This window comes from Epinephelus lanceolatus, chromosome 5 (assembly GCF_041903045.1).
Source record: "Epinephelus lanceolatus isolate andai-2023 chromosome 5, ASM4190304v1, whole genome shotgun sequence".
NCBI classification, from domain to species: Eukaryota; Metazoa; Chordata; class Actinopteri; order Perciformes; family Serranidae; genus Epinephelus; species Epinephelus lanceolatus.
Genome location: NC_135738.1, coordinates 30,065,758 through 30,093,099, shown reverse-complemented (window position 1 = coordinate 30,093,099; position 27,342 = coordinate 30,065,758). Strand labels below are relative to the sequence as shown.

Genomic DNA, 27,342 nt, shown 5'->3' with positions numbered 1-27,342 from the left:
AGATCAGATGACTTGCTTATTAAAGCAGCGGCAGCCTCCATTTGAGGCCAGTTTCTCCTCCTCTGCTTGTCTGCATCACATCTCTGTTCAAAATGCAAACACCATCACACTCTGATATGATGCGCTCTGCATACTGAGTCCCTAGCGATGTCTCCCCCTCGGCTGCGCTCAGCGGTATCATAACTTCACTCTCACACTTTGACACCTGTCACAGCCAGCTGGGCATTCACTCCTCCTCGTGGGCTTGGTCTCTGTAATACCCCAGGAGACAGCAGCTTCCCTGCCTTTATCAATCCCCACCTTGAACACCCCTGTCTGTCCATATCATTCCACTGCACACTGCCTCCTCCTGGATTCATCCAAGCATGGACATCCCTGGAGGGTGGTACCGAGGTGCCAAATGTCTCTGCAAGCATGAAAGAGAGCAGAGGCAGAGAGGGAAAACAGCACGAGTTTCATTTTAAAACTGAAAAAGACAGGTGTACCTGAATGCGAAAGTGTTTCAGATAATATAAAAACTCCCTTCTCTTAGCCAAATTCTCTCTCCCCGTGCTGCTCAACAATAAACGGAGCCATATGCAGCGTGTGAAACTTTCTGTCTAGCTTTAATGTGAGTTAAAAGTGTGCAGGTCCCTTGCTGTGCATTGGATGCTTGCCTGCCCTTGGATGAAACAGAAATAACAGAGGAGCAGACAGACAGAATTTCAGGTACACAGACTGGGTAGAAAATAGACTTGTTTTTGTCTTCAGCCTGACAAAAACAAGTCAGATGATCAAACATAAAGAGGAATTGAATCAGGACCTCAAAAAGCCCATGATAATGTCCTGCAGCCAAGAGAGAGAGGGAGCAAAGAAACAGTACATGAAACTATTTGATTACACACTTTGAATGACTTTCAAAACCCGGTATGTGTGATGAAATACCTTCAGTTTTTCCTGCAACAGCCCCAGCAAGGTGAATGCCGTGAAGTTTTTTTTTTGTTTCAGCGTAAATGATGTTTGGCTGAGGTCATTCACTAAGCACTCATTTCAATACAGCCCAGATGAATACCTAAGCATTTCATTTACGCTCAGTGTTTGCTCTGAAGATTACATTATTAATCCACGGAGACAGAGGATTATGGTTTGTGGTCCCTCTGATTCAGAAGGCACAGCTGGGACAAACTAAATTGAGGTCACATTCCTATATGCCAGGTTCCATGCCCTTTTATCCTTTATCTAGATTCATAATGGCATCAATAGCTTATCATGGCTACAGCTGGATGATTGGACTCGACTTAAACTGGGGATAAACCACATGTTTGATGCGTGTTAACCTATAGTGAATGATACATTACATCACACTTTTTTTGCATTTTATATTAAAGCCCCTACACACACTTATGGCTCACAGGTATTTTCACTTAATCTCGCTGATGAGACATCATTTCACTCAGGATTGTGTGGGTGTGTACAGCCTGTGCATGACTGACATCTTCCTCAATCTCTTGTTAAATTTAATGTCATCTGTCACGGTGGGATATTTTATACCTTTATTTTTCTCAGTGGCCTAATTCTCCATACCACATACAGCCCTAACTGCAGTTTGGACTATATACTAATCTCTGTTTGTTTCCCAATTAGTAAACAGCAAACATCATAATTAAAGGAGTACTTCAGCCACAAAATGATCATTTGTGTATCAATTATTCACCCCATGCTATGTTGAATTCAGGAGGAAAACATTATTTTTCTCGCATGCCTGCAGGAAGAACAAAGAATCAAAAAACATGCCTCCACAAAAGAGCGTGTGCTTTTGAACTCTGCACGTGTAAGCAGATGTTTTGATATAGTTTTGCTGTTGTTAAAGGTAAACTATGCAGGATTTTCATTAGAAAAAACAATATGTAGACTCATACAGACACAATCCCTTCGAATCATTGATTATGACCCACTAGACGTGTATGGTGGTGTATTTATCTGCAGAGACCCTGCCTTCTGCCTGTACTTTTTTCTTTTTTTGTTATGCTTAGGATGTTCCTGGGAACAGCGTGCAGATAGGGCTGGGACTTAATAGAGTTAACAACTCGGTGCCAGACTATAAGCATAAGGCATCCAAGAGGAAGCTTCAAAAAATCATGGACACAGAGTGAGGAAAATGCAAATATAGCAAAGTGAAACAGCAAGTGGACAAAGCTTGGGGTCGGCTTTGATTTTTTAATTCTGCTGGTGGTTCTGTTAACAAACAGTAACTGACAGTTCCTGCATAGTAGATCTTTAAACATGCCCCCCTCTTACTCAAGCTGAGACCTCAGAATCCCTGCTAACCTTAACAAAGAGATGGCAAAAGTTAGTAGTTTGGAGGTTTTTTCCAGCTGTGAGCAGCTATATCTTCTCTGTTGGGCATTACGTTGTGGGAGAGGAGTCAACACCAACAGCATATAATAAGTACTGTTTTTAGTATAATGTTGCATAATCAACACCTGCTCATTAGTATGTAGTATGAATTCATGAAATGATCATTACCCTATTAGTATATTGAGCATCATCAGCCTGAGCAGAGGTCTAATCAGAATAAATAGAAACACCAATGTGTGCAGGGCCTTTAAATATCTGCATTTAGCTGAATTATAATATTTTAGTCCCCCCAGGGGGCATTTAAACACAGATACTCTTTATAGCATGTATTTTGACTTTATTCAATGAAAAGCACAGGTGAAATTAATAATGTTACTTATGGCTCTGTTTCAACTGGGTGTGTCCAGGGTCCAGGTAGTGTGCATGCTCACTGGTCTGACCACAGGCTCAATTTACTAAGACTCTAAAACGGTGCAAAGCAGTTTCTAATTCCAGCAATGACAAATCAAAATGTCTTCTGTGGGAAAATGCCTACTAGATCAGTCTACTGCTTAAATATAAGTAAATATGTCTACATAGTTGTATTGTGAATGGTGAGATGAAATACAATGGCATCTAAACTTGCTATATCTCTACCTGTATTTTGTCTCACAAGCTTGAAGCACTAACTTTGCATCCACTACAGTGAAGCCTCAAGACTCAGTGTAGTCACTGCTCTTTCATCTTTGACCAGAGGGCGGCAGTCAAGCGCGTGTCCTGAGTGCGTCTGCAGGGTGTCACCACACACACAACACACAGGCTACTTTATGTGCAATTCCTTTGTGACGAAATGCGAAGCCAGTTTAAGTAACGTTATTAATGCTATATTAAAATGACAAATATGCAGAATAATTTTGCCACCTTCTCTTTAAATATTAGACTGGTATTGATTTTCTTTTTCCAAAACTGGCTTATATATTTTACCACTAACTCAGACATAAATCAATTTAGGATGAGAAGACTGGTTTGCAAAAGCATCTGTGTAAATTAAAAAAAAATAAAAATAAAAAAAAATAGTAGGCCTACATGCATTATTTCCTGGAGATTTCAGGGAGGGATGCACTCCAGCTGAGGAATTTAACATCCATGTGAAGATGAGGAATGACTGTTAATAGAAGACATTTATTTTAAGATGGACGAGCCCAACACTGACACAAGAGTATTTCTGTGCACAGATGGTACTTCCATTAATTATCCATATTACACTAGTTCAGTTTATCCAGTTGTGTCTCCACCCACTGCATAAAAATGACTAATCAGTATTGATCACATTTGCATGGGGGGCTTGAAATCTGGGCAAAAGGGCACAATAGGAAAGCTTAACAAGTTTCCAGCTTTGCGTTCAGCTATTGGATGATGTACCACAGTAGTAGCCTACCAAGCAACGGTGAGGGCAAACGTTGTCATCCCGCCTCCTGTGGACGCTTTGCGGGGCAGCGATTGGACGCCGGACCTGCCATTCCCCCTCCTGGCCAGGTTAGGTTGCTCTGCACCGTTAAGATGCTCAATTGATGGGCGTACTGAGCTGTGCAGTGAAAGGAGATACCCTTTACGTGTTTCATTGTAGCAAAACAAAACCATGTTCTATCCTGGTTACATCACTGCTTGTTGCTGGTTTCTCCGCGACACCCTTCCTGGAGCTCCGCTGGTTTTCCTCCCCGCGCGCGGCGACAAGCGGGTCGGACGATGCTATTGCGGCGTTTTAAAGGGAAAAAAGCTCCTGACAGAATAACAACACAAGGCGGTGCGTCGCCGCTAGCGCCACATATCAGTGTTTAGTAGTTTAATCCGGATGATTTGTTTGTGATCTTTGTCGCACGCGCGGTGGACTCGGACGACGCAGGTACTTTGGGGAGAATTTGGGTGAAACGCACCTGCCGCGAGACAGCGGAGCAACCGGAGCACATGGACATCTGTTCCCTGGACCTCAAATCGGACACTCACACCTGAGTATTCCTCTCAAAGCCTCTCTATTGTTTCCGCCGCCATGGAGCATGCACATTTTTTAATCTGCAATCTCGGTTTGATATTTACGCGTCGCGGGGCTTCACACCAGCCCGAGTGTGAGGATGACAGCTGATCGCCCCTCCTCTCCCGGGACTTAAATAAAAACGCGCTCCATCTGAAATCCCGCTGCCCTCGATCGGAGTCTCAGTTTCAGTTGTGTTTAACAATAGATGGAGCGCAGAGGGCTGTGACATTTGGTTGATTGCCACCTTAACCTTCCCCCCTGATCAGGTTAGTGGCCACTCCGCCAGAGGTTTCACCGGCAGCACCCTGGCATATATCACTGAAGGCCTTTTTAATTTCATTTGTACTCATTTGGAAAAGATCCATACTGCAGGAAAACGGTGCTTCTGTGGAGTAAGCTCTGTTGAGATGCTCTGCCCGATCACCTCTCCACATGGAAACTAAATTCCTCCTCTCGCTCTTTGATACTTTGCGCTAAAGCCCATGGCCGGGGATGATCCTTGAGTAGCAGATAAAATAATCAGCGTCGCGGTGTCAGCAGAGGCTTGAACTACAGGGGATTTGTGTAGATTATCGCCGGACTGCTATTTTGTTCCCTCGGTCACACTCTTAACTGAACTTAGCGGCTTTTGATCCCGCAGCCTTTTCCCTGCTGCGCCCCCAGCCGCCTGGAAACTCCAGCAGGGGAAGCCTGTTTACAAGCCACGCTATTCATAGGAGAAAAGGGGGGTGTAAAACCGGGTTGCATTCATAAGAAATGACTGCCACAGAGGTGTTTGGACCCAGATCTGAGGATAAGACGACTTTGGCGCTGCTGTCAGCCCGTGGATCCGGGGGAATGAGACGCGCTTTAAGGCTGTAGTTAACACTCCCTGTTTACTCGCAGGGCTGCCTGGGATGGGAGAGGTAGACCATCAGTGAGAGCAGCGGACAACCAGAATTATATATATATATTTAAAAATCACAGCAGCCACCGATCGAGCACTTTCCGGACCCGTTTTGACTATCTACCGGGCGGCTACCGGAGGATGTGTGAGTCAGGATGCTGCGCTTCCCCGTGAAGAAGATCCGGAAGCAGTTCAAGCTCCTGCTGCTGCTGGTACTGCTCACCTCCGCCGTGTGGTTCACCTACCTGCACATCAACCAGGGCAAGACCATCAAACTGCACTTCAACTACGGAAAAGGTAGGCTGAGAGAAACCTGTCTGTGCATCTCATGTGCTACACTTCCAGAGAAGTCTTCTACTCTGATGGATATGAACTAACAGCCCCTAAAGACATTTAACAGCCCCTTTATAGATACTGTAGTGCAGTGATACCTCAGGAGGTAATACCATAAACTAGTGCAACATCATAAAAACACCTCTGAACACAGTGCAGGAATATTAAGGTGACATCCAAAAAGAGAAAAATGCTCCACAGCATAATAACTCCACTGTGAACTCCCCACATAGTAACAGATGTATGTATTCCAGGAGTGTGATGCCAAAACTCTTGATGAGGTCAGTATAAACACTACACACACATAAAGTCTCTTTATAAATATTACTGGATTTATCATGTGTCCCTGAAACAACAGCCCCACAGACTTTCACATGATTGTCCTCCAGTGGCATGTGTGACGGGCAGGACTAGAGAAGAAGTAACACAGAGAGGCAGCCTGTCTCATAAATTAACAATAGTTTCCTTCTCCGGGCTAAGTAAAGAGCACCGCGGTGTCGGGCCAGGTTGAAAGCCAGACCCCCGCCTTCAACATTAATAATCAAAGGGCTGTTCATAGAGGTGGCTGCAGAGGTCACAGGCGCACCAGTCAGGCTTGGAAAACATAGCAGTGGTTGGGCAGTCCAGGGGAAGCGGGAGGCAGATCTCCACCTGCTGCTGCGATGCCTCTTATTACTAACGCTTGATTGCGTGTAGCCACTGCGCACAGCGTGAACGGCTGGTTGTAGCAGTGATCTAGAGTATTGTACCGGACCTGCAGTGAAAGGAATAGTGATAAAAGGTGCTGGGTGATGTAACGCACCATCACTTACTACAGATTCAACATGGGATGGTGGTGTACTCTGTCTCCCGCAGCTGTCTGTGTAAAGTGATACCTAATGATTATGATGTCCTTGAAGAGTGCACACAGTGTGCACACACACACAACCACATGCACAATGCACTGACACACAGGGATCATTTCTTTGTCTCTGATCTCAGCTGTGGGGTTTTCCCAGTGACAGACTAGATTTAGTTTTCTGATGAGCATAGTCCTCAATCATACTGATGGCTGAAGGCTGCCACTCTGGCTTGTTGCATTTGGTGACTGCATCTGAGCAAGCTGTGAGTTTGTGTCCACAGCTAGTGAAGTCAACCAACCATCCCTGCACTGACTCCCGCATTTCTGAAGCATATATTATTCTACCTTGGATGTATATGGCAGACCTTTCAACAAATAAATGCCCATGATCAGCCTCATATTGACCATATTCATTGCAGGGCTATCGTGTTGCACTGCACCATATCATACAGGTGGTCATGATATTATATCTCACACATACAGACACTGAAGTTGACGTAATGAATGGTCACTCTCAGTCTTCCTACACTAAGCAGATTTATGGGATATCATTGCATTGTGCATTCTTTACCCTTTGTGATTCTGCTGTCACTGCACTGCTGATTTTGTGCTAACTTGTCCGAGAGCACGACATTTCCTTTCATTCTCTTTCTCCCCACAGCCCCGCTGATATTTTCGATATTACTGTGTTCCTCATTTTAAGGATTCCACTAATAGTCTGCCTTTTGTGACTCGTCCGCAGCGGCCGTCTGGCAAGGAAGGAAGCTGTTATGCTGTACTTTGCTGGTCTGTGTGTCTAATTGACTGTCTTCCATTTAGCAGGCATCTGAGCAGGTCAACTCACTTAACCTCTTATGAATAACATGTCCCCTCTCGCACCAAGGGTTTCTAAGTGAGATGTAGCCATTACTGGAAATGGGGCTCTATGAAGTGTGTAAATATTCATATCAGGCTGGCAGTATTCTCTCCACACAAAAAATCTTCATTGAGTCTTAGCACTGAGGTGGGGCAGGTAGAAATAATGTAATTTCATTTTTGGCCTGAGTCCCCCCCTTATTTGAATATGAAATGACAATTTGTCAAATTTCCACTCCGCTTGTCCCTATTTTGGAGGAAATTAGATTTGTCTCAGCCAAATCCTCTCCTTGAGGAAGCACACGTATCAGACAGATTGCTGCTAGTACTTCATCCACTAGATAATGTCTTATTGGCATATGACCAGCAGACTTATGAGAAATATAAACATCTTGGCATAAAGTGCCCCATTGAGGCTGCGTCTATCTAATTGTGAATAATGATTTGAGAAGCGCGTCGGAGACAGTTTACAGCTGATGATTTCTATACACAGTCTGTCAAGTGTTTCAAACTTCAGTCGACTCATCTCAGTGTGCTCATGTGTTGGTTCACTGGGTCAACATAATGAGGAAGCAGGGGCCTGAGCTTTGAGAAGAGGCCTTCTTAATGGTGCCCCGCGGAGTCTTCATGGCAAACAAACACAGTTTTGTAATGCATTCAACGTCTCTCACCGAAACACATTGTGTGTATCCTTAAGACCTAACAAACCCTGTGAATACATTTTCTCCTTCGTGAAACACTTGCAATGGCTTTTGTGAACGCTTTGAAACTTTCTTTGTTGAACACATTAGCTGCCTTTTGTTTTCTCCTCTTGCTACCTTTTGGCGCTTAACATCCACCAGCTGTAACCACTCTTTCACTCTTTGCAATTTGAAGTAATGTATATGAACTTCCTTGTGTGTGTTTTGGGAAGCACCGTTAACTCACGAACTGCAACCCTGAACTCATTTAGACAATACCTGGAGGAGCTGTTTGTGAGAATGCAAGTGTCTGAATCATTTGGACAGGATATTAAATGAACTTTAGTCTGCCAGTTCCTCAGCACAAAGTCTGTGCAATGTCCAGCTGAACCCATGTGTGAATAGAGCCGGTCATTGTCTGAAGAATTCAGAGCGAGTGAGTAGGCATGTTGATGATGTTTCCATCACGTGACTGGTGCGAAACCAGAAGAATACAAGGATCCAGGGATGAAGGAGTAGAGTTATTTATATGAAGACACAAAGAAAAAGGTCTAACTAGAGAGATGACGAGATGTGAAAACTTATGTTGATAAGGACAGACACTTAATATACAGACAAAGTCGAGGAACGGCCAGAGACTCAGTTGTTTATAACCAAGTTGTGATATACCAAAGGATTCACGATATGATATAATCATGATACTGAAGTCACCATACAATATTATTGCGATTTCAAGTACGTTTACCCCTGGTAAACAGACACTTCCGAGTTCCGCACATAGATGTATGTAGAATGATAATAACTAGATACTGGATCCCAAGATGGCGCATATTCAGTCAAATGGAACTGCTCGCTTGGTGCATATGCCAAAAAAACATTTCCAGCTTCCGGATTTACTTGTGATTTACTTGTGATTTGCGGCCCAATGAGTATGCGCAGTAGTGTTTGTCCTGCTAGCTCCGCCCATGACTTCCCGCTCAGTTCATACACTTTACATCGTTATGACATCACAGATTTTAAAACATCTTTTCTTGACTTGAGGAAAGTTTTACAAATATAAAACCTCTATGAATAAAATATATATAATGGAAAGAGTCATAATTGACTTTGTTGGCATTTGGAGGTGTCCTGTCAACAGTTTTACAGAAGTCTCTTTTACAGTGGTGGTCAATGGAGAAAATGCTTTTTGGGTCGCAGATTTTTTTTTGCTGCAGGTGGCCACTTGGAGACATTCCCGGGAGCCTCATTCTGCAACCTATTTTTTGCATCCTGCATTGCCCCCTGCCCCCTGCACGCTCTTTCCAGGTGCTACACCTTACCTAAACCATGTAGAATCCAGACCTGATTCTCTGGACAAGTTCATGTAAGAAAACAACTGTAGAGACGCAAAGACAGACACACATACTGTATATAGGAATACAGTCATGGAAGGATAATGGAAAGTCTCTGGTTGAACTCTGGGTACTGGCTGCCAAGAATCTGGGTGCTGCAGTGAAAGAAAAGCACTCGGCAGGCATTGATTGCCTCGTCCAAGCTTCAAATAGCAATCTTCTTGTTTTTACCTGTCTGGTGACATTTACATTCTAGGTTTAAAATGAGCTGTGACGTTTTCCCCAACCTGTGCATCACCTAGTCTATGTAATGGAAACCATGTGATTACCACCAGTCTACATATATTTATTGATATGCACTGATGGACACATCATTACTCAGAAGTCATATGTGGTCATTTATATTACACGGTGGTTGGTAGGCTAAGAAATCAATTACACAGAAGAATCAGCAGGTCATTTTGATTCAGGGTCGTCATTATTCAGAGCGTCAAGCCAGCCGCAGCCGTATTGAAATGGACCATCATTTTCTGTCACTAAATTATTCAGTACAGGATGGAGCTGTGTGATAGACTGGTGATTGAATGGTGATGGGCAGTGCACTCACCTTTTTTTGTGATATTATAGAAAGTAGAGAGACAGAGAGAAGGATCTAATATGAGGGAGGTAATGGCATACACGAACAGAAGCTTAAGAAGTGAGGAACTTAATTAAAAAAAAATCTAGATGTTAAAGTTACTCCCTACCATAGATGTAGAATGGGATGAGATGGGCATTGCTGGCATCATTTGTGCAGTTCAAAATAAAATGGCAGTTGTTGGTAGTTGCTATAGTGATAAGACATGTTTTGGCCTACTGTACACACTAAGCCGGCGTTTTCCTTTTGTTTGTCTTTTGTTGATGCTCATGTCGCCTTGACCCATAACCAACGGAGATCGTGCACAAAAGAAACCTCTGTATGAGGTTTGTGTACTTTTCATATTTAATCCAGTACTGGTTCTGTTGCCTATAATTCGATGCCAATACCCAATGGTACATTTTTCGGAACTTTACTTTTCCTGTAATAACAAAAATCAGATTTTTGAACAAGCTGCAGGGGTGATGTAGACGAAAAAGTGATTATTCACTTTCTCCTCTTTTCTAATCACACATAGAGGTAATCTGCTGTCTTAGTCTGTCCGTCTACTTGTGTGTCCTTGTGTGTCCTTGTGTGTGTGTCTGCTCATCTAGCAGTGATACTAGGCTATTACTAGAATATAATAGAAAGAAAAAAGACTAGAAGCCGTAACTATCGTGGCAGGTGCTGCGATAGATTTTTCTCGCTGGGAAATGACTGAGTGGCCGTGGAGCTCTGTGGCCAGCATCTCGACTTTGGGGCGTTTCTACCACCTGTCTGAAGTTGAACCTGGTGGCTCAGTGAAGCTCCAAAGCTGGCTTCAAGGCTTGGCGGGCTTCACGTCACTTGCGCCTCTTGTCCAGTGTTCTCACCACGATGTGCTCTCAGGTACAGAAATTTGGCACCAATGAATTTAATGTGAATTGGTACTAGGAAGTGCTGACGTGATTTAGACAGTACTCTTACAAGTACTGAGTTCGGTAGCCAATTCTACTCTCCATGCTACGTACTACTCCACTGCTTGTTCGGTCTTTACTGCAAAACCTCACCTTAGTGAGTTTGCAACTTACCACATGTCAGTTCATACGTAAGTTAGCCCGCTACAATGCTCACAGTACTTTGTTAAGACAATGTTACACATAAAAAATGTCCGCCACTCTGATCATCCTCCTATGCTAATTTAATTGAAATGGCCATTCTACTCTTAAGCTATTCCTATACCTCCCACTCTATGAACCTGTTGTGCTTGAAGAGAAAACTGTAGGGTAGGGAACATACAGACAAAAGAATGATCTTGATTTGCTTTGTGCAGGAATGTATAATTTCCATATGCCTTTGTTGTGTATGAATAGGCTAGTCAAATAAACATAATCACAGCACAATAAGCAATACCAATGGGACGTAATGTGTGGGTGTTTCTTGGGGCATTCATTTATCTTTTCTTAAAAGCCCAGGTAGCTGTTGTAACTGTGATGATGGGGAAAGCCAAAAAGGTATAATTAAATAGTTTTCAGATTGCACACTGGCCAGACTAGCCTTATTTAATCAGAATTTCAATGAGGAAGTGTGTTGGCAGGCAGCGCTGCGGTGCATATTAGATGAGTGCCACATTTATGCGGCCACCCAGTTGTACAACAGCCCCCCTGTTTACCAGCATCAACAGGTCCACTGAGGAGGAGGAGGAGGCTGGCTGCTGCATACAGGCCTCTATTGATTAACTAAGATTACACATGTAGAGGCACACACACGTGCATACACTCAACTGCCCCGACACAAATACACAAATATGTTGCCTATGTATTTGTAAAATGGCACATAATGCACACACACACATCACCGCTCTGGAGGGATAAGGAGGAAGTCGGAAGAGGAAGTCTCAGGGGCCTCGACAGATTGGCTGCTTGGTTGCCCATGGAGACAACATATGGGAGGAACGTGCTGGGCTGGTGCAATGTTTCTGAGCTTATTTTATCAAGACCAATGAATTCACAGGTTTCGAAGAAGCCTGAATGCGTTAAATATCCTCGGAGAGACTAAAAATAAAGCACATGCAACTTGTGGAAGCAGTGTCATTGTATTGTGTTCATATCTCCTGAGAGAGGGGTGAAACTGAAACTCCAACCACACACACACACACACACACACACACACACACACACACACACATTCACATTCAAACACTTGGACATAGTTGCGGTTCAGTATCAAGTTGGATTTGGCTTGTTGTTGTATTTCAGCAGCAACACCCTCAGGCTGACTCGCTGTCATGGTAACCATGGCCTCCGATGTCACTTTCCCTAATTTTAGCTCTTGTGGTTCTCACGGTCGGTCAGCTTTACCTCGGCCAGGACCACTTTGCCATCTCGGCACGTGCAAGCGCTTTAACACGTACACAGCAACTTTTTTCATGCCATCATTTATTCATGCAACAATGAATATCGTCAATTACCTTTTCAGATTTGTGAATAATGCAGCTGCTCGGTGCCCACTTGCCCCTTTGATGAAACGGAACCGGAGTTGTTAATGGGAGAAGGAAAAACAGAGCAAGAAACTATAAACAACCTACATGCTTAGTAAGGAGGCAATTTCCAAGGAAGTTGTGTTGTATATCTTAGGTGGGTTTCTGACAGTTGAATTTAGAAGCTTTTACAGGAGCACCGAGCCCAGCGTGGGCGCAGTCTGCAAGTCTGCATCAACAAAGTGGTTTGGGCATGTTAAACCGGGGACACATGTGAACCCAGCTGGGCGGTACGGCTTTTAAAGATTGCTTCCATTTAGGAATGCTGGGCCTTTATATCACAGTGGAAGAGCTCTGTTAATCAGATGAAAATGGAAAAAAAAAAGAAAAAGCTTTTCATCAGGAGACATTCTGAAAGGGGTGAATTATGAAATTGTAGCTGTACTAATGTGGTGATTTATATTCTTTAGAGCCATACTGTTTGGCTTGGCTTAACAGAAATATTTCGGAGACTGTGCAAGCACATAATTTGATTTTTAGACGGAAGTTATTGCTGCAGAAACCTGGATGTTTTCAGTGCTGTGAGTATAAAATTGAATGTGGAATCTTACAGTATAATCTATGCATATGTCTCCCGTATCTTTGAGAAATGATTAGATATAACCATACCAATATCGGGAAACTGCATTATATATGAAACAGTCATTTAATTTGAAGCGAGCGTATCTTTGACGCCTTATTTCATTTAAAGGGCTGTGTCATAAAAGCATGCGCATGTGGCAGTCAGTCCATTGTTAGCTTGTGTCTGGGGAGCTGGGATGGGGACTGTCAGAAGCTCAACCATGAATCTGCCCCACAGCTTATCTGACCAACCCAGTAAATCTCTCTCTCTGGGTAATTCCACAGCGAGGATGAACGATGTCCCCATAACAACTCGCACAGTGCATCCTCAATGCGCCTAGATGCTGTAGGACCTGTCTGGTGGAGGTGGAGACAACAGAGGGATTAAGAGTGGGAAATAACACCTTCACTCTTCTTATGCATTTGCTTTTATTTCATTGTCTGTGCTGTCATATTCCTGCATTTGCTTTTTCTCACATGTACTTGCATGTCTAAAAATATGTTTGTGTAATCTCTCGCTCAGTGACACTCTTTCCCTTTGGTGATTTAGCATTTTCTTGCTCATGCTAAAGCAATTGCACAGCGCTCCTGGACAGAATTTATAACGGCGCTAAAATAATTCACACTCAGGATGTGTTACATTCACATACCCACCGTGCATTTCACAACCCTCAAGTGCTGCGTGTAAGATTAACGAATGTGGATATAGGATCGAGGGATGAAGGGAGGCTAGGTTGAGAGGTGAGCACAAGTCCAGAGTGTGTTAACCTCGGGGTTAATGAAATTTTGTGTTGGCCTGCCTAACAAGCCACCATCAAGGTACCAGCTCTGCCCCATGCAGATGAGAGTTCTGGCCCACTGCCATGGCTTTGCCGCAGGAGATTTGTCTGTGTGTGTCTGCATGTGTGTGTTGGAGAGAGTTAACGAGTGATACAGAGAGATTTAGTGTAAAAGGGAGGGAAATGTGTATGTGTGATGTAGTTTGTTTTTTTCCCAGTGTGTTATTGCATGTGTCTGTGAGTGCGCACCACCCCGATCTCGCTGCCGTCTGCACTTTAGCCCCAGTGTTTAGCCGAGCAGAAGAGGAAGCAGCTGAATGATGGCACTGTCTGCCCGCTGGCACGCTTGCTGCGAATGGGGGACGAGCATTTAGGGAGGAGGGACAGGGCAGAAGAAGGACACCCTTCTCACGCAACAGGTGGGACATGCAGCAGGATGCACCAGGAGAGGATGTGGCTGTGACTGATAATATTCCCAGTCCTTCATGGTGTACAGTCTGTTTGTACCTGGAATTGTGTTGGATGTGTACACATGAGATGAGGCTCACAGTGGAAAGCTATTCAGGTGCATCCACCGAATGCAGCAGGGGTGTCTAATAAGGCAGCCATCACACTGTTAAACAATGCCATCAAGTTTTAATTAAGCCCAATTTTCATCAGTAGAGTGACAAAAAACCCACACAGTTTGGACAATTTACCAGGACACTGCTGGGAGACACAGAGGAGGGGAGTGTGAATCAGAAAGCGAGCGAGTTGGCGGCAAGTTTTAAGAAAGGAGAAACCACCAGAGAGCGAGAGCGAAAAGAGTGAGCGCCACAGAGACAGATGTCAGGTGGGAGTATCGACTGCAGACGATCATGATCCTTGTCTTGATGGGATTTGTCAGTTTCCCCGCACTTGGGCCCGGTTCCGCTCTTTACTCCCCACCTCTGCAGAAGGATTTTCTTTCATAGGGTTTCTATGCAGTGCCGGGCTGTATCAGCTCTGGTGTCACCTTACTGTAAGTGATCCGGACCTAGCAGGATTTCAATCAATCATCAAAGAGTGTGTGTCGGCGCGCTCCCTGCTGCTCAGAATGAGCTTTCTGTAGCGGTGGTTAATGGAAAAGGTCACCTCTCCTCGAGGCTGTGCTGGCTTGCAGCAAAGACAGAGAAAGGATCAGAGGAGGGGGACAGATAAACCTCGGTGACAATACAGACACAGGGATGTTGGTTGCATTGTAATCAGCTTTGTGGGGTTTTTTTTTTGTTTTTTTTTTTGCAGCTCTGTTGAAAAGTCATAAAAATGGATACACTTGATGTAAGAGAGTAAATTGACCGTAGCGTACCGGTCCCTGCGTGCATCTCTCTTCATAGTATTCCCTTTCACCCTCCTTTTGAAATCACTATCGTGCACATTCTTCCCTTTCAATGCTCACTTATGAATATTTACACATTTGTGGAACCAGATCTGGAGGTGGGATAGGAATTCATCTCCATTTATAAAAGCTCGCTGGGTAAAGTTTAGCAGTGAGTGGGAAAGTTTCCTCCACTTTGACATTTAAGGGCTTCCGCTAACATTGTCTGGCTGCCATTTAGATAAAAACTGTATCCTGCGCCTATATACAAAAGGATAAAAACACCAAGTATGTGATAGTGGTGCTGATAAGGCTCCCCACTGCTCCACAGCAGGTCTGACAGGTCTCCCCTGCTGACAGCAACCCGATGTGAAACTCTAGTAGCATTTTTGCATTTTGCTTAGTTGAGCTGAATGGTATATATTTCCGTCTCGACTTTTTTTTTCTCTTTTATCTTGTATTACTACAGCACAATTTTTATCCCATCTTACATTCTATCTCCTCTCGTTCCATCTCACCTATCATCCAAGTTTTCTTTTACATCTGACTGTCTCCATCTTTTATCTTATTTCTCTTCTCGCACGAAGCGTAGGAGTATCGGAGGAGGCGGGAGCAGAGAGCAAGAGAAAGAGAGAGGACAAGGGCTGCACTTTGTCATTCTTTTGTTTTGTGTCTCAAAGGCCCGCTCGCCGGCTTGATTACCATGTGAGCCGCTTTGTGAAGGAGCGCCGCGTAGCTCTCTGAACGCTGTCAAACACTGTTCCCTTTTTTCCCCCTATTGTGGCCAGTCATGAGGAAAGATATTCAAGAGAAAAGGAAAGTTTGCAGTTTACTCTGAAGCTGTGTTTGTGTTTGTACAACTGTGCATACTTGCTTTGAGAGGAGCCCTGCCAGTGTGCACTGAATTTCAACATTTTTTCATTAATTGAACTTCTCTATAATTCATAATAATTAAATCCCCTGTTTTAGTATTCATCGTATCATTCTCAAGTTGTGGCTTATCCCTCTGATAGTCTCAATCACGCTGATACAGTTGATTGAAAATCAGCTCTGGATGTTCTGATCAGCGAAGTGGTCATTGAGTTTTGTGTTGCAAGATAATTTTTCAAAAGCTTGTTTTTTTCCGCTTCATATACTGACAACTTTTTATTTTTGAGAGCTTAGTTTTTATTTGTGGCAATTACTGTGGGGAAAAGCTGCAGGCGAAAAGAAGGTTATAAAGCAAGTTGTCACAGAAAGTTCAGTCACAGGCTGTTTTCAAGTAAACAAAACGAGTGGCTGGTGCTTAAAGGATCCTAGCAAATATTTCTGCATATTCTAGCCCATTCATTTGTACCATAGATTTTAAATGTTTTTCTTTCTTTCTTTCTTTCTTTTTTTTCTTTCTTTCTTTCTTTCTTTCTTTCCTCAGTTCTGAATGATGTGAAAATAAATAATTGAATCTAATAAGTAACTTAGCAACATAGGAACATCCTAAGTGCTTTTATTTTTTGCTAGAGGTTACAGTATTGTTATGGGGTAATGCAGTCCACCACTTCCAGCTGCTTCACCTTGTTACCTCTGTGTTTTCCTGTGACAATGATAAAAGCATGTTGTTCGCTGCAATGGATTATGCATCTCAACAAATTTCACATCGCTGCGAGCTGATTTTCATAAATAAGTAGGTGCTAATGGATTCTTAAAATGCAGGCAGGTTTTTGAAGGTTTCCTCCCACGTCACTGTTGTCTGTCAAGAGAGTTAAAAGTTTAATATGTATATGGATTTTGCAGCGCTTTGGGTTGTACAGCAAAATCAGGTAGTGAAACTTTAACTACCTACTAGTGATGTGTGGGTTGACCCACAACCCACCAGTGGGTCGAGTGTAAATATTGCAGGTCTCAGGCATGTGGGTAATCAAGTAACAAAGCAGAATTCTAAGTAAGTTATTAATAACTTAGAGAAACATTGTGCAGTAGTCCACCTTCTCCTCTCCGTCTTTCTCTCTGTCTCTCTCATAGACGCACACAGCAAGCAGCTTTATCATCAGCACTGCTGCACTCAGGAATTCCTTTATTTATTTATTTTATTTAATCAGAAAAATCTATTGAAATCCAACATATTTAAGGCTCTCGGGTCATAATGTTCGGTAAAAATATTTCCTTCTGAGAATATGTAGACCTAATGTGGTGTCCTAACAGCAAGCCAGCGTCTTCTCTCTGTCCACAATGAATCTGTTAAATACGCACTTCTGTTACGTCATGTCAGCAAACCACTGTACCTGTCAGCTGTGTGCTTATTATCATACCAAAGATGTAACCGCTTAAAACGATGGGAGAGTAGGCTACTGGTTGTCTTTTTATGTTTGTACTTTTTAAACAGAAAACCTGTTTTATATTGTGATACTTACTGGAGATGATAAACTGTGTAGCCAACAACAAGTAGGTTGTTATTAGTAATGGTCGTGTACCAGAAACTTCCAGCTTTAGTGTTGCAGGTTTACAGGTTGGGTCTGGATGATTTATTAGTGCATATGTTTATGGGTCAGGCGGGGCAGATTGGCTTTCATAATGGGATGGGTTGGCATCGGTTTAAAAAAGCCTGAGCCGTGCATTACTGCTGCCCACACTAGATTTTCCCCACCTTGACAGGACGTTCCGGAAAGGCCACTGTTCTCACCTTCAGGGTCGACCTCTACCAATTACCTGGCTGGGTTTGTGCCAGCTCACATCTATTCCATCAATGCGCCAATGAGAAAATCACTCATCACTCCTAAATCACAGCACTCCATCTCCTCGCCTCAGTTGGCTTTGTCTCACGCACAGTATATCAGGCAGTATTCCCTACCTAACATGATGAAGGGCGCTGCTATAGCTTCCTCCCTCCTGGACAAAAAGTGATGCAGAGCTCCAGAGATGTAAACCAGTTGAGTCCAACTTCCTTCTACAAGTTGTGTTCTTGTTTGTCCTAACAACACACATCTGCACACCGTCACTTCTTCATATGGCTCAGCGACTGGTTTCCATTCCTATTCTGACACACAGCAGAGCCCCCTCTCTGTTGTGGCAGAACTGTTGGTTTTCAGATTGTCTGGCTGGCTTATTGGCTGGTTCGTCGACTTGCTGTATTATTCACTCTGAAGCTCTCGGTGTGCCGCAACAGCAGCAACACTTACCACAGCAATAAAAAGCAACAAACAATGACAATAGTATAAACTAAAATAGAAGGATACTTCTGTCTCCGCTGAACAGGGGACAGGGAAAAAAAGTTGAGGGAAGATGAGAATTATTGGAAAATAGTTGTAAATTTTATCCGAGCACAGCACTGCAAGAAACTGTACGTGCACTTCCTGTAGCTGTTGTTGATGTCTCCAGTTTCAGATTCACATCTCAGTGCACATCGCAACATGGCTTCATTTCCATGATAGCACAGAGAGGACATTCTTAAAAGCTTGTCTGACAGAGAGGGCATTGTACGTCTAATGTCACCACACTTTCCTCCACCTCCTTCTCCACCCTCTTATCTTCCATTTCCCTCTTGTTTGGTTGCTCGTCTTTGTTTTATTCTTGCTCCTCAGCCTCCCTTTCCCCTCCATATAATGACACATCTATCCCACCCCCTGCGTTTTTTTTTTGTAACATCAATTTTTACATCTGCAAATGAGATGTGGGACAAATACGAGCTTTTCATCTGGCTGCTTTCGACATGGAGATTCACCTTCCTCAGCAAAGCAAGACGATTCAACTCTATTATCTCTCTGTCAGACATACTGCTGCTACTCGCCCTGCTGGTAGAAATGAGGTGTTTTTACATTGCTGGGGAGGATAGGGGGACTGGCAATGAGCCGCTCAGTGTAATTGTTCCAGCACTTTTTTCTGACCATTTCATTGCATTTCAAACTACAGAGAATGGAGAGAAAACAGCCAAGGACTTGTATATATTGAGCGCTGGAGGATGGAGCAAGATTTTTAATGTGCTGCATTTAAAGTGGGTTTAGCGAGTGGCTAGATAGATCTGTGTAAGTGTATGTATACACCTATATACTTGTGTATGTATACACGTAGGAAGAAACCAAGATAGAGATTTATTCCTGGTTTATGTGTGTGTGTGTTTGGTTGTGGGATGAGTTGGCACGCTGCTCACACTGACCCGTGGTTCAAGTTTTATTGTGTCGTGCATGGGAAATAACACAGTCGGCTCTTTGCAATAAAAGGCTTGTTCCTTGGCTCTCTTCCCTTCAAAAATGGAAATACACATTCCAAAAATTGAGTGCTGCATGCATCAAATGTACATTAAAACACAATAACATTACTGAATAAAAAACATATTATAGGGCAATAAAAGGAGAATAAAAAACAACATCTACAGCATAGAGACTGGTGTGTGAGCGACAGGTAGTGATACACTACAAAGTCTTTCAGCAGGACATCAGATCTCCTCTCCTCATCTAACATTAGCTGCTTTGCTCATAAAGGAAACCGCATATTAAAATGAAAATATGTTAAATCCAGCGTGCTGTGATTTGTACGCTCATCTTTTCCAGTGTTCATGGGGTTTCTCTTTTATAATATCTTTGTGTACTTGGCAGCAAAGCGTGGCTAACTACTTTTGTCTCCCTCAGACCACACTGCGGACTGCAGGCATTCCACATTAGCTGTCATTCCTCGTTTGAAATAAACCACTTTGCAGCTACATTTGCGATAACAGGTCTCCACTGCCGCTATCTGAAAACCTCTCTGTTGTTTTCAATTAGATAGAATCAAGCCTAATCACCGAGACGACAAAGCGTGCCCGTGTAACTCACTTATTTTTCATGATTTAAAGTGCCAAATTAATTAGCCATTACATCAACTGTTAATTCTGCTTGCCAAGTTAATGTTCATTGTTGTAGCGGCTTGTCGCATATGCACAAGTGCCCTCATCAGGGTTTTTCTTTGTTCAAAAAGTACTTCTCACTGTATGCTGGGGGTTCAAAGAGCGTCAACAACTCTTACAAAGTCAGTATCAGTGACAGCTGCGGTAAAAGCGTCTGATTTCCCAGCACACTATGGAGATTCTATCGTGCTTAAAATGTTGCAGCTTTGCAGCTCCATAGACTGGTATACATTTTGTGTGTGTGTGTGTGCCTGAGGGTAAATGAAGGAGGAAAAAGATTACTTTTTGTTTACAACAGTGTTTCCTACCCAGCCACTTAAAAAGCTGAAGTTCGTGATGGAGAAAGTGATAGTGTGGTTTGGCCTTCTGCAAACAAGGTCAATGCAGTGTGATAACACAAAGTAGCCCTTGTCTTCTCCTCCCTATCTTGCTCTCATTTTTGCTCAGAATTGTAGGAAAGCTTATTATATTGCCAGTTCCTACTAATCTGCTTTCAGCCCACACATTTGTAGGACAAACGCACACTCATGCGCGCACACACACACATACAGGGCGTGGACCCATAGAAGAGTAATTTGTTTTTCTTTGAGTGCCCTTAATGCTCGCTGGTGCTCTGAATAGAAAAATCATCCAATCAACAAAAAAGTCCTCGCTGTTAAGCCCGAGTTGTGCCTGTGCAAATTGAGTCATCGTAGACTGAAGTGGATTCTGCTTATTACTCCGATCAGATTGAGACACGCTCGTTCAATGCGCAGGTGAAGGTCTCACTCAGCTGGGTTAAGTCATTGTTACTTTGAATACAAGTGTTTACCAGAGCCACGATGCAAAGTATTACCCGTCCATATAGACCTCTCCAGGCTGCTCTCTGGGTTGCCTCCTCTGTTAAAATGAGCCATATTCAGTGTTTCAGTGTTTCAGTGTGTGCTTATGGCACAGTCAGGTACTTTTTTTTTTTAAAGATTATTTTTGGACGCGCAGCACAATATGGACAGTCAATGCCACCGCCTTTAAGTGTCTTTGCTCCTTTTGTTTAGAGGCAGTCATTCTGCAGAGATGGCCTCCTGATGCTAGTGTAACAGCAAGGTGCATAGTATTGTGTGTAATTTACTGTACATCTGCAAGAAAGAAAGAAAAGAGAGTTATTAAGTGGTGCATGCAGCAGTGTGTGAAAAGAATTTGATGCATTGTGATTGAATGCAATGAGCAGAAGAAAAACATGTAATCATATGTAAATCCTTTTCTTTTTGACCTCTTTACCATTCCCTACCAATGTTAGATCGCATTATTCAGCTTGCTGGTAACTCATTCATTTTTTATGACCAAACCTGATGGTTGCAACATGTTGGGATGACAGACAGTAAAATCCTTTACTGCATACAAGACCTTCACTAATCATCTGTGACGAATATTAGCCACTCTGAGGTTCAGAGGTTAGGGTAACGTATTTTTAATTTCATCTCCAGGCAATATTTAAATTAAAAACTCATCTTTATTTACCAAAATTACATAAAAAACATCCCTTTATGCCTTAAAAATGCTCAGATGTAAATCCACACCTTTGCCTCATTTAGTATACGTGGATCTGTAAATATGCAAATTCACCTCGCCTGCAGCTCGAGCATACCTGCTACCTTCACCCTGCTCATCAAACACACAAAACTCTCCTTGTATAAAGTAGTAGATACATAATCCTTTGACTTGACTACTTAATTAAACAATTTATAAAATGTTGTTAAAGTTAGATAAACTTTGTTCTTAATCACTAACTCTGACAAGTAGAAGACAAAGTGAAACTTGACTTGCTTCTCATTTTGTCGCAGCATTATGGAAAGCCCCACTCTGCAAGTTGACGAACTTGACTTGGTTTGTGACCACAGACTATATAAAACAATGGATGTAGCTAATGTGATGTCACCTATTGGTTTGTGGACTCCTGTTTTGAAGCCTCAGGTCTGGCAACTAGCTGTTTTGAAACCAGAGGTGACCATATTTGGATGAGAGGGTGAAACTGTGGAGGAGGGAGGAGTGGATCTGACAGAACAAGAGGATACTATCTGCAGTCACTCAAAGGTGGCCACGACCTTAATTGTGCATAACAATAAAGCCTTAATAAAAATGTAAACTGAGTTATATAAGAATTTATCCCCGCACAGTTGTCATGAACAAAAGTAATTAGGTATAGAGACCAGATGTGGTTTTCGTACCAGGCTGTAAACACCTTTATTTCTGCTGTAAAGTTGGGCTTTTTAACATGGGACTTGTTTTTGAGGCCCGCCTTGAGTGACAGTTGAGGAACTGCAGTTTTTGGTGCTTTGCTTTGGCTTCATTTTTGGAGATGTTTGTGATGTCACAGACCCTGGAAATCTGATTTCTGTTGTCTTGAGACTGTAATTGGTACGCTGCAGCTCCAAGAGAAAAATGCTCAGCCATGGTGTTGACTGATTATTTTGCTCATTATGTCTTGTAGCAAATAAAATACAGCAAATGAACATGTTAACAAGGTTAAAAACTTCACTGTGAGAGCTCTTTGAAGATTGAAAGGACAGACATAAAATTCAAGGAATAAATAGCTCTGCAAAGGAGCCTGTCCAGAGGGATACGCATTCATTAGAACTGGCATGCTCACTTCATCTTTGACTCCCTGTACACCTTTAAAGGACAACTTTGGTATTTTTCAACCTGGGCCCTATTTCCCCATGTGTATGTGTGCGTATGATTCATGGGTACAACTCGTTCTAAAATTGGTTCAGTATTGAGGGAGGCGGATGCAACCGGAGCCGCGAAACGAGCTAAAACAGTAACGGGGGCAAATGCGTCCTGCATAAGTTTGCGCATTAAAAGTGCTTTTTTTTCGCCACTGACCAGTTCAGATCGCCAGTGCTATGACATATCTGACAAAGGCAGCCTGTGAAAGCTGTAGGGGGTGTTGCGCGACATCCTGTTCTTGCGTTCGGGAAAAAGGCCCGTTTATTTGAGCACTCCAAAAACTCCGGTAACACTCCAGGGGGTAGCACGTAAAAGACTCCGTCCCAAACTCTGACTCTTCTAGCGTAACACACACACTTCATACACACATACTCACTTACAGTACCCAGCAGGGCAGCCCTCCCCCTCTCTGCTCCAACACTGACTGACAGCTGACTCCATTCATTCACACTCACCACTGCCCCAGGGCCGCTACAATATGCTATCTACAGAGATAGCACTGGCGATCTGAACCGGTCAGTGGTGAAAAAAAGCACTTTTATACGAGACGCATTTGCCCCCGTTACTGTTTTAGCTCGTTTTGCGCCTCAATACTGAACCAATTTTAGAACGAGTGGTACCCATGAATCATAAGCACACATACACATGGGGAAATAGAGCCCAGGTTGAAAAATACTGAAGTTATCCTTTAAGGTGGTCTGATTCCAGTCAGAGTGCTTGACCACATGAGAGGACAGGTGAAAGTGCATCCAAGACACACTAAGGATGGATTGTGATCCGACCAGCCAAACCAACCCAGGAAGTGGTCAGGGACACACTGTGATGACAAGTGTAAATGCAATTGTGTTTTAAATCTACATACAACTATGTGGGCAGAGCAAACTAAGCTATAGGGGGGAAAAGCAGCAAGGAAGCTTCTGGATACATATATATATACAGTGCCCTCCAAAAGTATTGGAACAGTCAGTCCAATTCGTTTACTTTTGTTGTAGACTGAAAACATTTGGGTTTGACATCAAAAGATGAATATGAGACAAGAGATCAACATTTCAGCTTTTATTTCCAGGTATTTACATCTGGATCTGATACACAACTTAGAAGATAGCATTATTTGTAATGGAACACAAAATTTTTAGGTGAGCAAAAGTATTGGAACATATAAACTTAAAATAGATTAAAGTGAATGAGACTTAATATTTAGTTGCAAATCCTTTGCTTTCAATAACTGCATCAAGCCTGTGACCCATTGACATCACCAAACTTTTGCATTCTTCTTTTGTGATGCTTTTCCAGGCTTTCACCGCAGCCTCTTTCAGTTGTTGTTTGTTTTGGGGGGTTACTCCCTTCAGTCTCCTCTTCAGCAGGTAAAATGCATGCTCTATTGGGTTTAAGTCTGGAGACTGACTTGGCCAGTCTAAAACCTTCCACTTCTTGCACCTGATGAACTCCTTTGTTGTTTTGGCAGTGTGTTTTGGGTTGTTATCTTGCTGCATGATGAAGGATCTCCCAATCAGTTTGGTTGGATCTTTCTTCAAATTAGCAGACAAAATGTTTCTGTAGACTTCTGAGTTCATTTTGCTGCTGCCATCATGTGTTACATCATCAATGAAGATGAAAGAGTCCGTCCCAGAAGAAGCCATGCAAGCCCAAGCCATGACATTACCTCCACCGTGTTTCACAGATGAGCTTGTATGTTTGGGATCATGAGCAGATCCTTTCTTTCTCCAAACTTTCGCCTTTCCATCACTTTGGAAAAAGTTAATCTTTGTCTCATCAGTCCATAAAACTTTTTCCCAGAATTTTTGAGGCTCATCTCTGTAACTTTTGGCAAATTCCAGCCTGGCCTTCCTATTCTTCTTGCTAATGAGTGGTTTGCATCTTCTGGTGTAGCCTCTGTACTTTTGTTCATGAAGTCTTCTGCGAACAGTAGATTGTGATACCTTCACTCCTGCCCTCTGGAGGTTGTTGCTGATGTCACTAACAGTTGTTTTAGGGTCTTTCTTTACAGCTCTCACAATGTTTCTGTCATCAACTGCTGATGTTTTCCTTGGCCTACCTGTTCGACGTCTGTTGCTTAGTACACCAGTGGTTTTTTTCTTCTTCAGGACATTCCAAATGGTTGTACTGGCTATGGCCAATGTTTGTGCAATGGCTCTGATTGATTGTCCATCTTCTCTCAGATTCACAATTGCTTCTTTTTCACCCATAGACAGCTCTCTGGTTTTCAGGTTGGTTCCACCTCTAAATGCAGTCTGCACAGGCAAAACCTATCGTACCCAATCTGAAACTGAGCTCAGACATCCAGTGCTATTTATTGTTTGAATAATCAATGTAATTGGGAGACACCTGGGCAACAAAACACACCTGTCAGTCACATGTTCCAATACTTTTGCTGTCATGAAAAATGGGTGGGTTCAAACAAAAGGTGCTATCTTCTAAGTTGTGTATCAGATCCAGATGTAAATACCTGGAAATAAAAGCTGAAACGTTGATCTCTTGTCCCATATTCATCTTTTGATGTCAAACCCAGATATTTTCAGTCTACAACAAAAATAAAGGAATTGGCCTCACTGTTCCAATACTTTTGGAGGGCACTGTATATATATATGTATATATATATGTATACATATATATATATGTATGTATATATATATATATTTATATTCAATGCGTTTTCTTTATTTTCATGACTATTTACATTGTAGATTCTCACTGAAGGCATCAAAACTATGAATGAACACATGTGGAGTTATGTACTTAACAAAAAAAGGTGAAATCACTGAAAACATGTTTTATATTCTAGTTTCTTCAAAATAGCCACCCTTTGCTCTGATTACTGCTTTGCACACTCTTGGCATTCTCTCCATGAGCTTCAAGAGGTAGTCACCTGAAATGGTTTTCCAACAGTCTTGAAGGAGTTCCCAGAGGTGTTTAGCACTTGTTGGCCCCTTTGCCTTCACTCTGCGGTCCAGCTCACCCCAAACCATCTGGATTGGGTTCAGGTCCGGTGACTGTGGAGGCCAGGTCATCTGCCGCAGCACTCCATCACTCTCCTTCTTGGTCAAATAGCCCTTACACAGCCTGGAGGTGTGTTTGGGGTCATTGTCCTGTTGAAAAATAAATGATCGTCCAACTAAACGCAAACCGGATGGGATGGCATGTCGCTGCAGGATGCTGTGGTAGCCATGCTGGTTCAGTGTGCCTTCAATTTTGAATAAATCCCCAACAGTGTCACCAGCAAAACACCCCCACACCATCACACCTCCTCCTCCATGCTTCACAGTGGGAACCAGGCATGTGGAATCCATCCGTTCACCTTTTCTGCGTCTCACAAAGACACGGCGGTTGGAACCAAAGATCTCAAATTTGGACTCATCAGACCAAAGCACAGATTTCCACTGGTCTAATGTCCATTCCTTGTGTTTCTTGGCCCAAACAAATCTCTTCTGCTTGTTGCCTCTCCTTAGCAGTGGTTTCCTAGCAGCTATTTGACCATGAAGGCCTGATTGGCGCAGTCTCCTCTTAACAGTTGTTCTAGAGATGGGTCTGCTGCTAGAACTCTGTGTGGCATTCATCTGGTCTCTGATCTGAGCTGCTGTTAACTTGCGATTTCTGAGGCTGGTGACTCGGATGAACTTCTTCTCAGAAGCAGAGGTGACTCTTGGTCTTCCTTTCCTGGGTCGGTCCTCATGTGTGCCAGTTTCGTTGTAGCGCTTGATGGTTTTTGCGACTCCACTTGGGGACACATTTAAAGTTTTTGCAATTTTCCGGACTGACTGACCTTCATTTCTTAAAGTAATGATGGCCACTCGTTTTTCTTTAGTTAGCTGATTGGTTCTTGCCATAATATGAATTTTAACAGTTGTCCAATAGGGCTGTCGGCTGTGTATTAACCTGACTTCTGCACAACACAACTGATGGTCCCAACCCCATTGATAAAGCAAGAAATTCCACTAATTAACCCTGATAAGGCACACCTGTGAAGTGGAAACCATTTCAGGTGACTACCTCTTGAAGCTCATCGAGAGAATGCAAAGAGTGTGCAAAGCAGTAATCAGAGCAAAGGGTGGCTATTTTGAAGAAACTAGAATATAAAACATGTTTTCAGTTATTTCACCTTTTTTTGTTAAGTACATAACTCCACATGTGTTCATTCATAGTTTTGATGCCTTCAGTGAGAATCTACAATGTAAATAGTCATGAAAATAAAGAAAACGCATTGAATGAGAAGGTGTGTCAAAACTTTTGGCCTGTACTGTATATATATATATATATATATATACATATATATATATATATATATATATATATATATATATATATATGCCAGACACTCAGTCTTCATTGGTAAAGGTCACCATCACTATTCTCTTCCACCAGTCTTGCGTGTCTCCATCCATCCATCGTCCTCTGGACAGTAGTGGCACTGACCACAGCTGAAATAAAAGCAGCTGCAATATAATCAGCATTCTCCTCTGCTTTTAGTTGTTGAAAACAGTTTTCTGTCGAAAAAGTTTGGAAAAGTCCATAAAATAGCACAGCTTCATAGATGGCTACCATCTTTTCTGTTTTTTTTTCTTTGGACCCACACAAATAAAAGGAGTGACGTCTTGCTGTTTGGGCTGGACAGAGCGATCTGATCTCAGTTGATCTTAATGTGGACTCTGGACACATATACCAGGTGTAAATGCAGTCAGGTT

The 27,342-nt window shown here is 42.8% G+C and overlaps 1 protein-coding gene across 1 annotated transcript in view; it reads left to right on the top strand.

Moving 5' to 3' along the window:
• The first annotated feature begins 3,900 nt into the window (after positions 1–3,900).
• Positions 3,901–27,342, top strand: part of b4galnt4a (beta-1,4-N-acetyl-galactosaminyl transferase 4a) — a 185,358-nt gene continuing 161,916 nt past the window's right edge. The window contains exon 1 of the mRNA XM_033635150.2: positions 3,901–5,531. Within this exon, the coding sequence (XP_033491041.1) occupies positions 5,390–5,531 (142 nt within the window). The 5' untranslated portion in view covers positions 3,901–5,389. The remainder of the gene's footprint in view (positions 5,532–27,342) is intronic.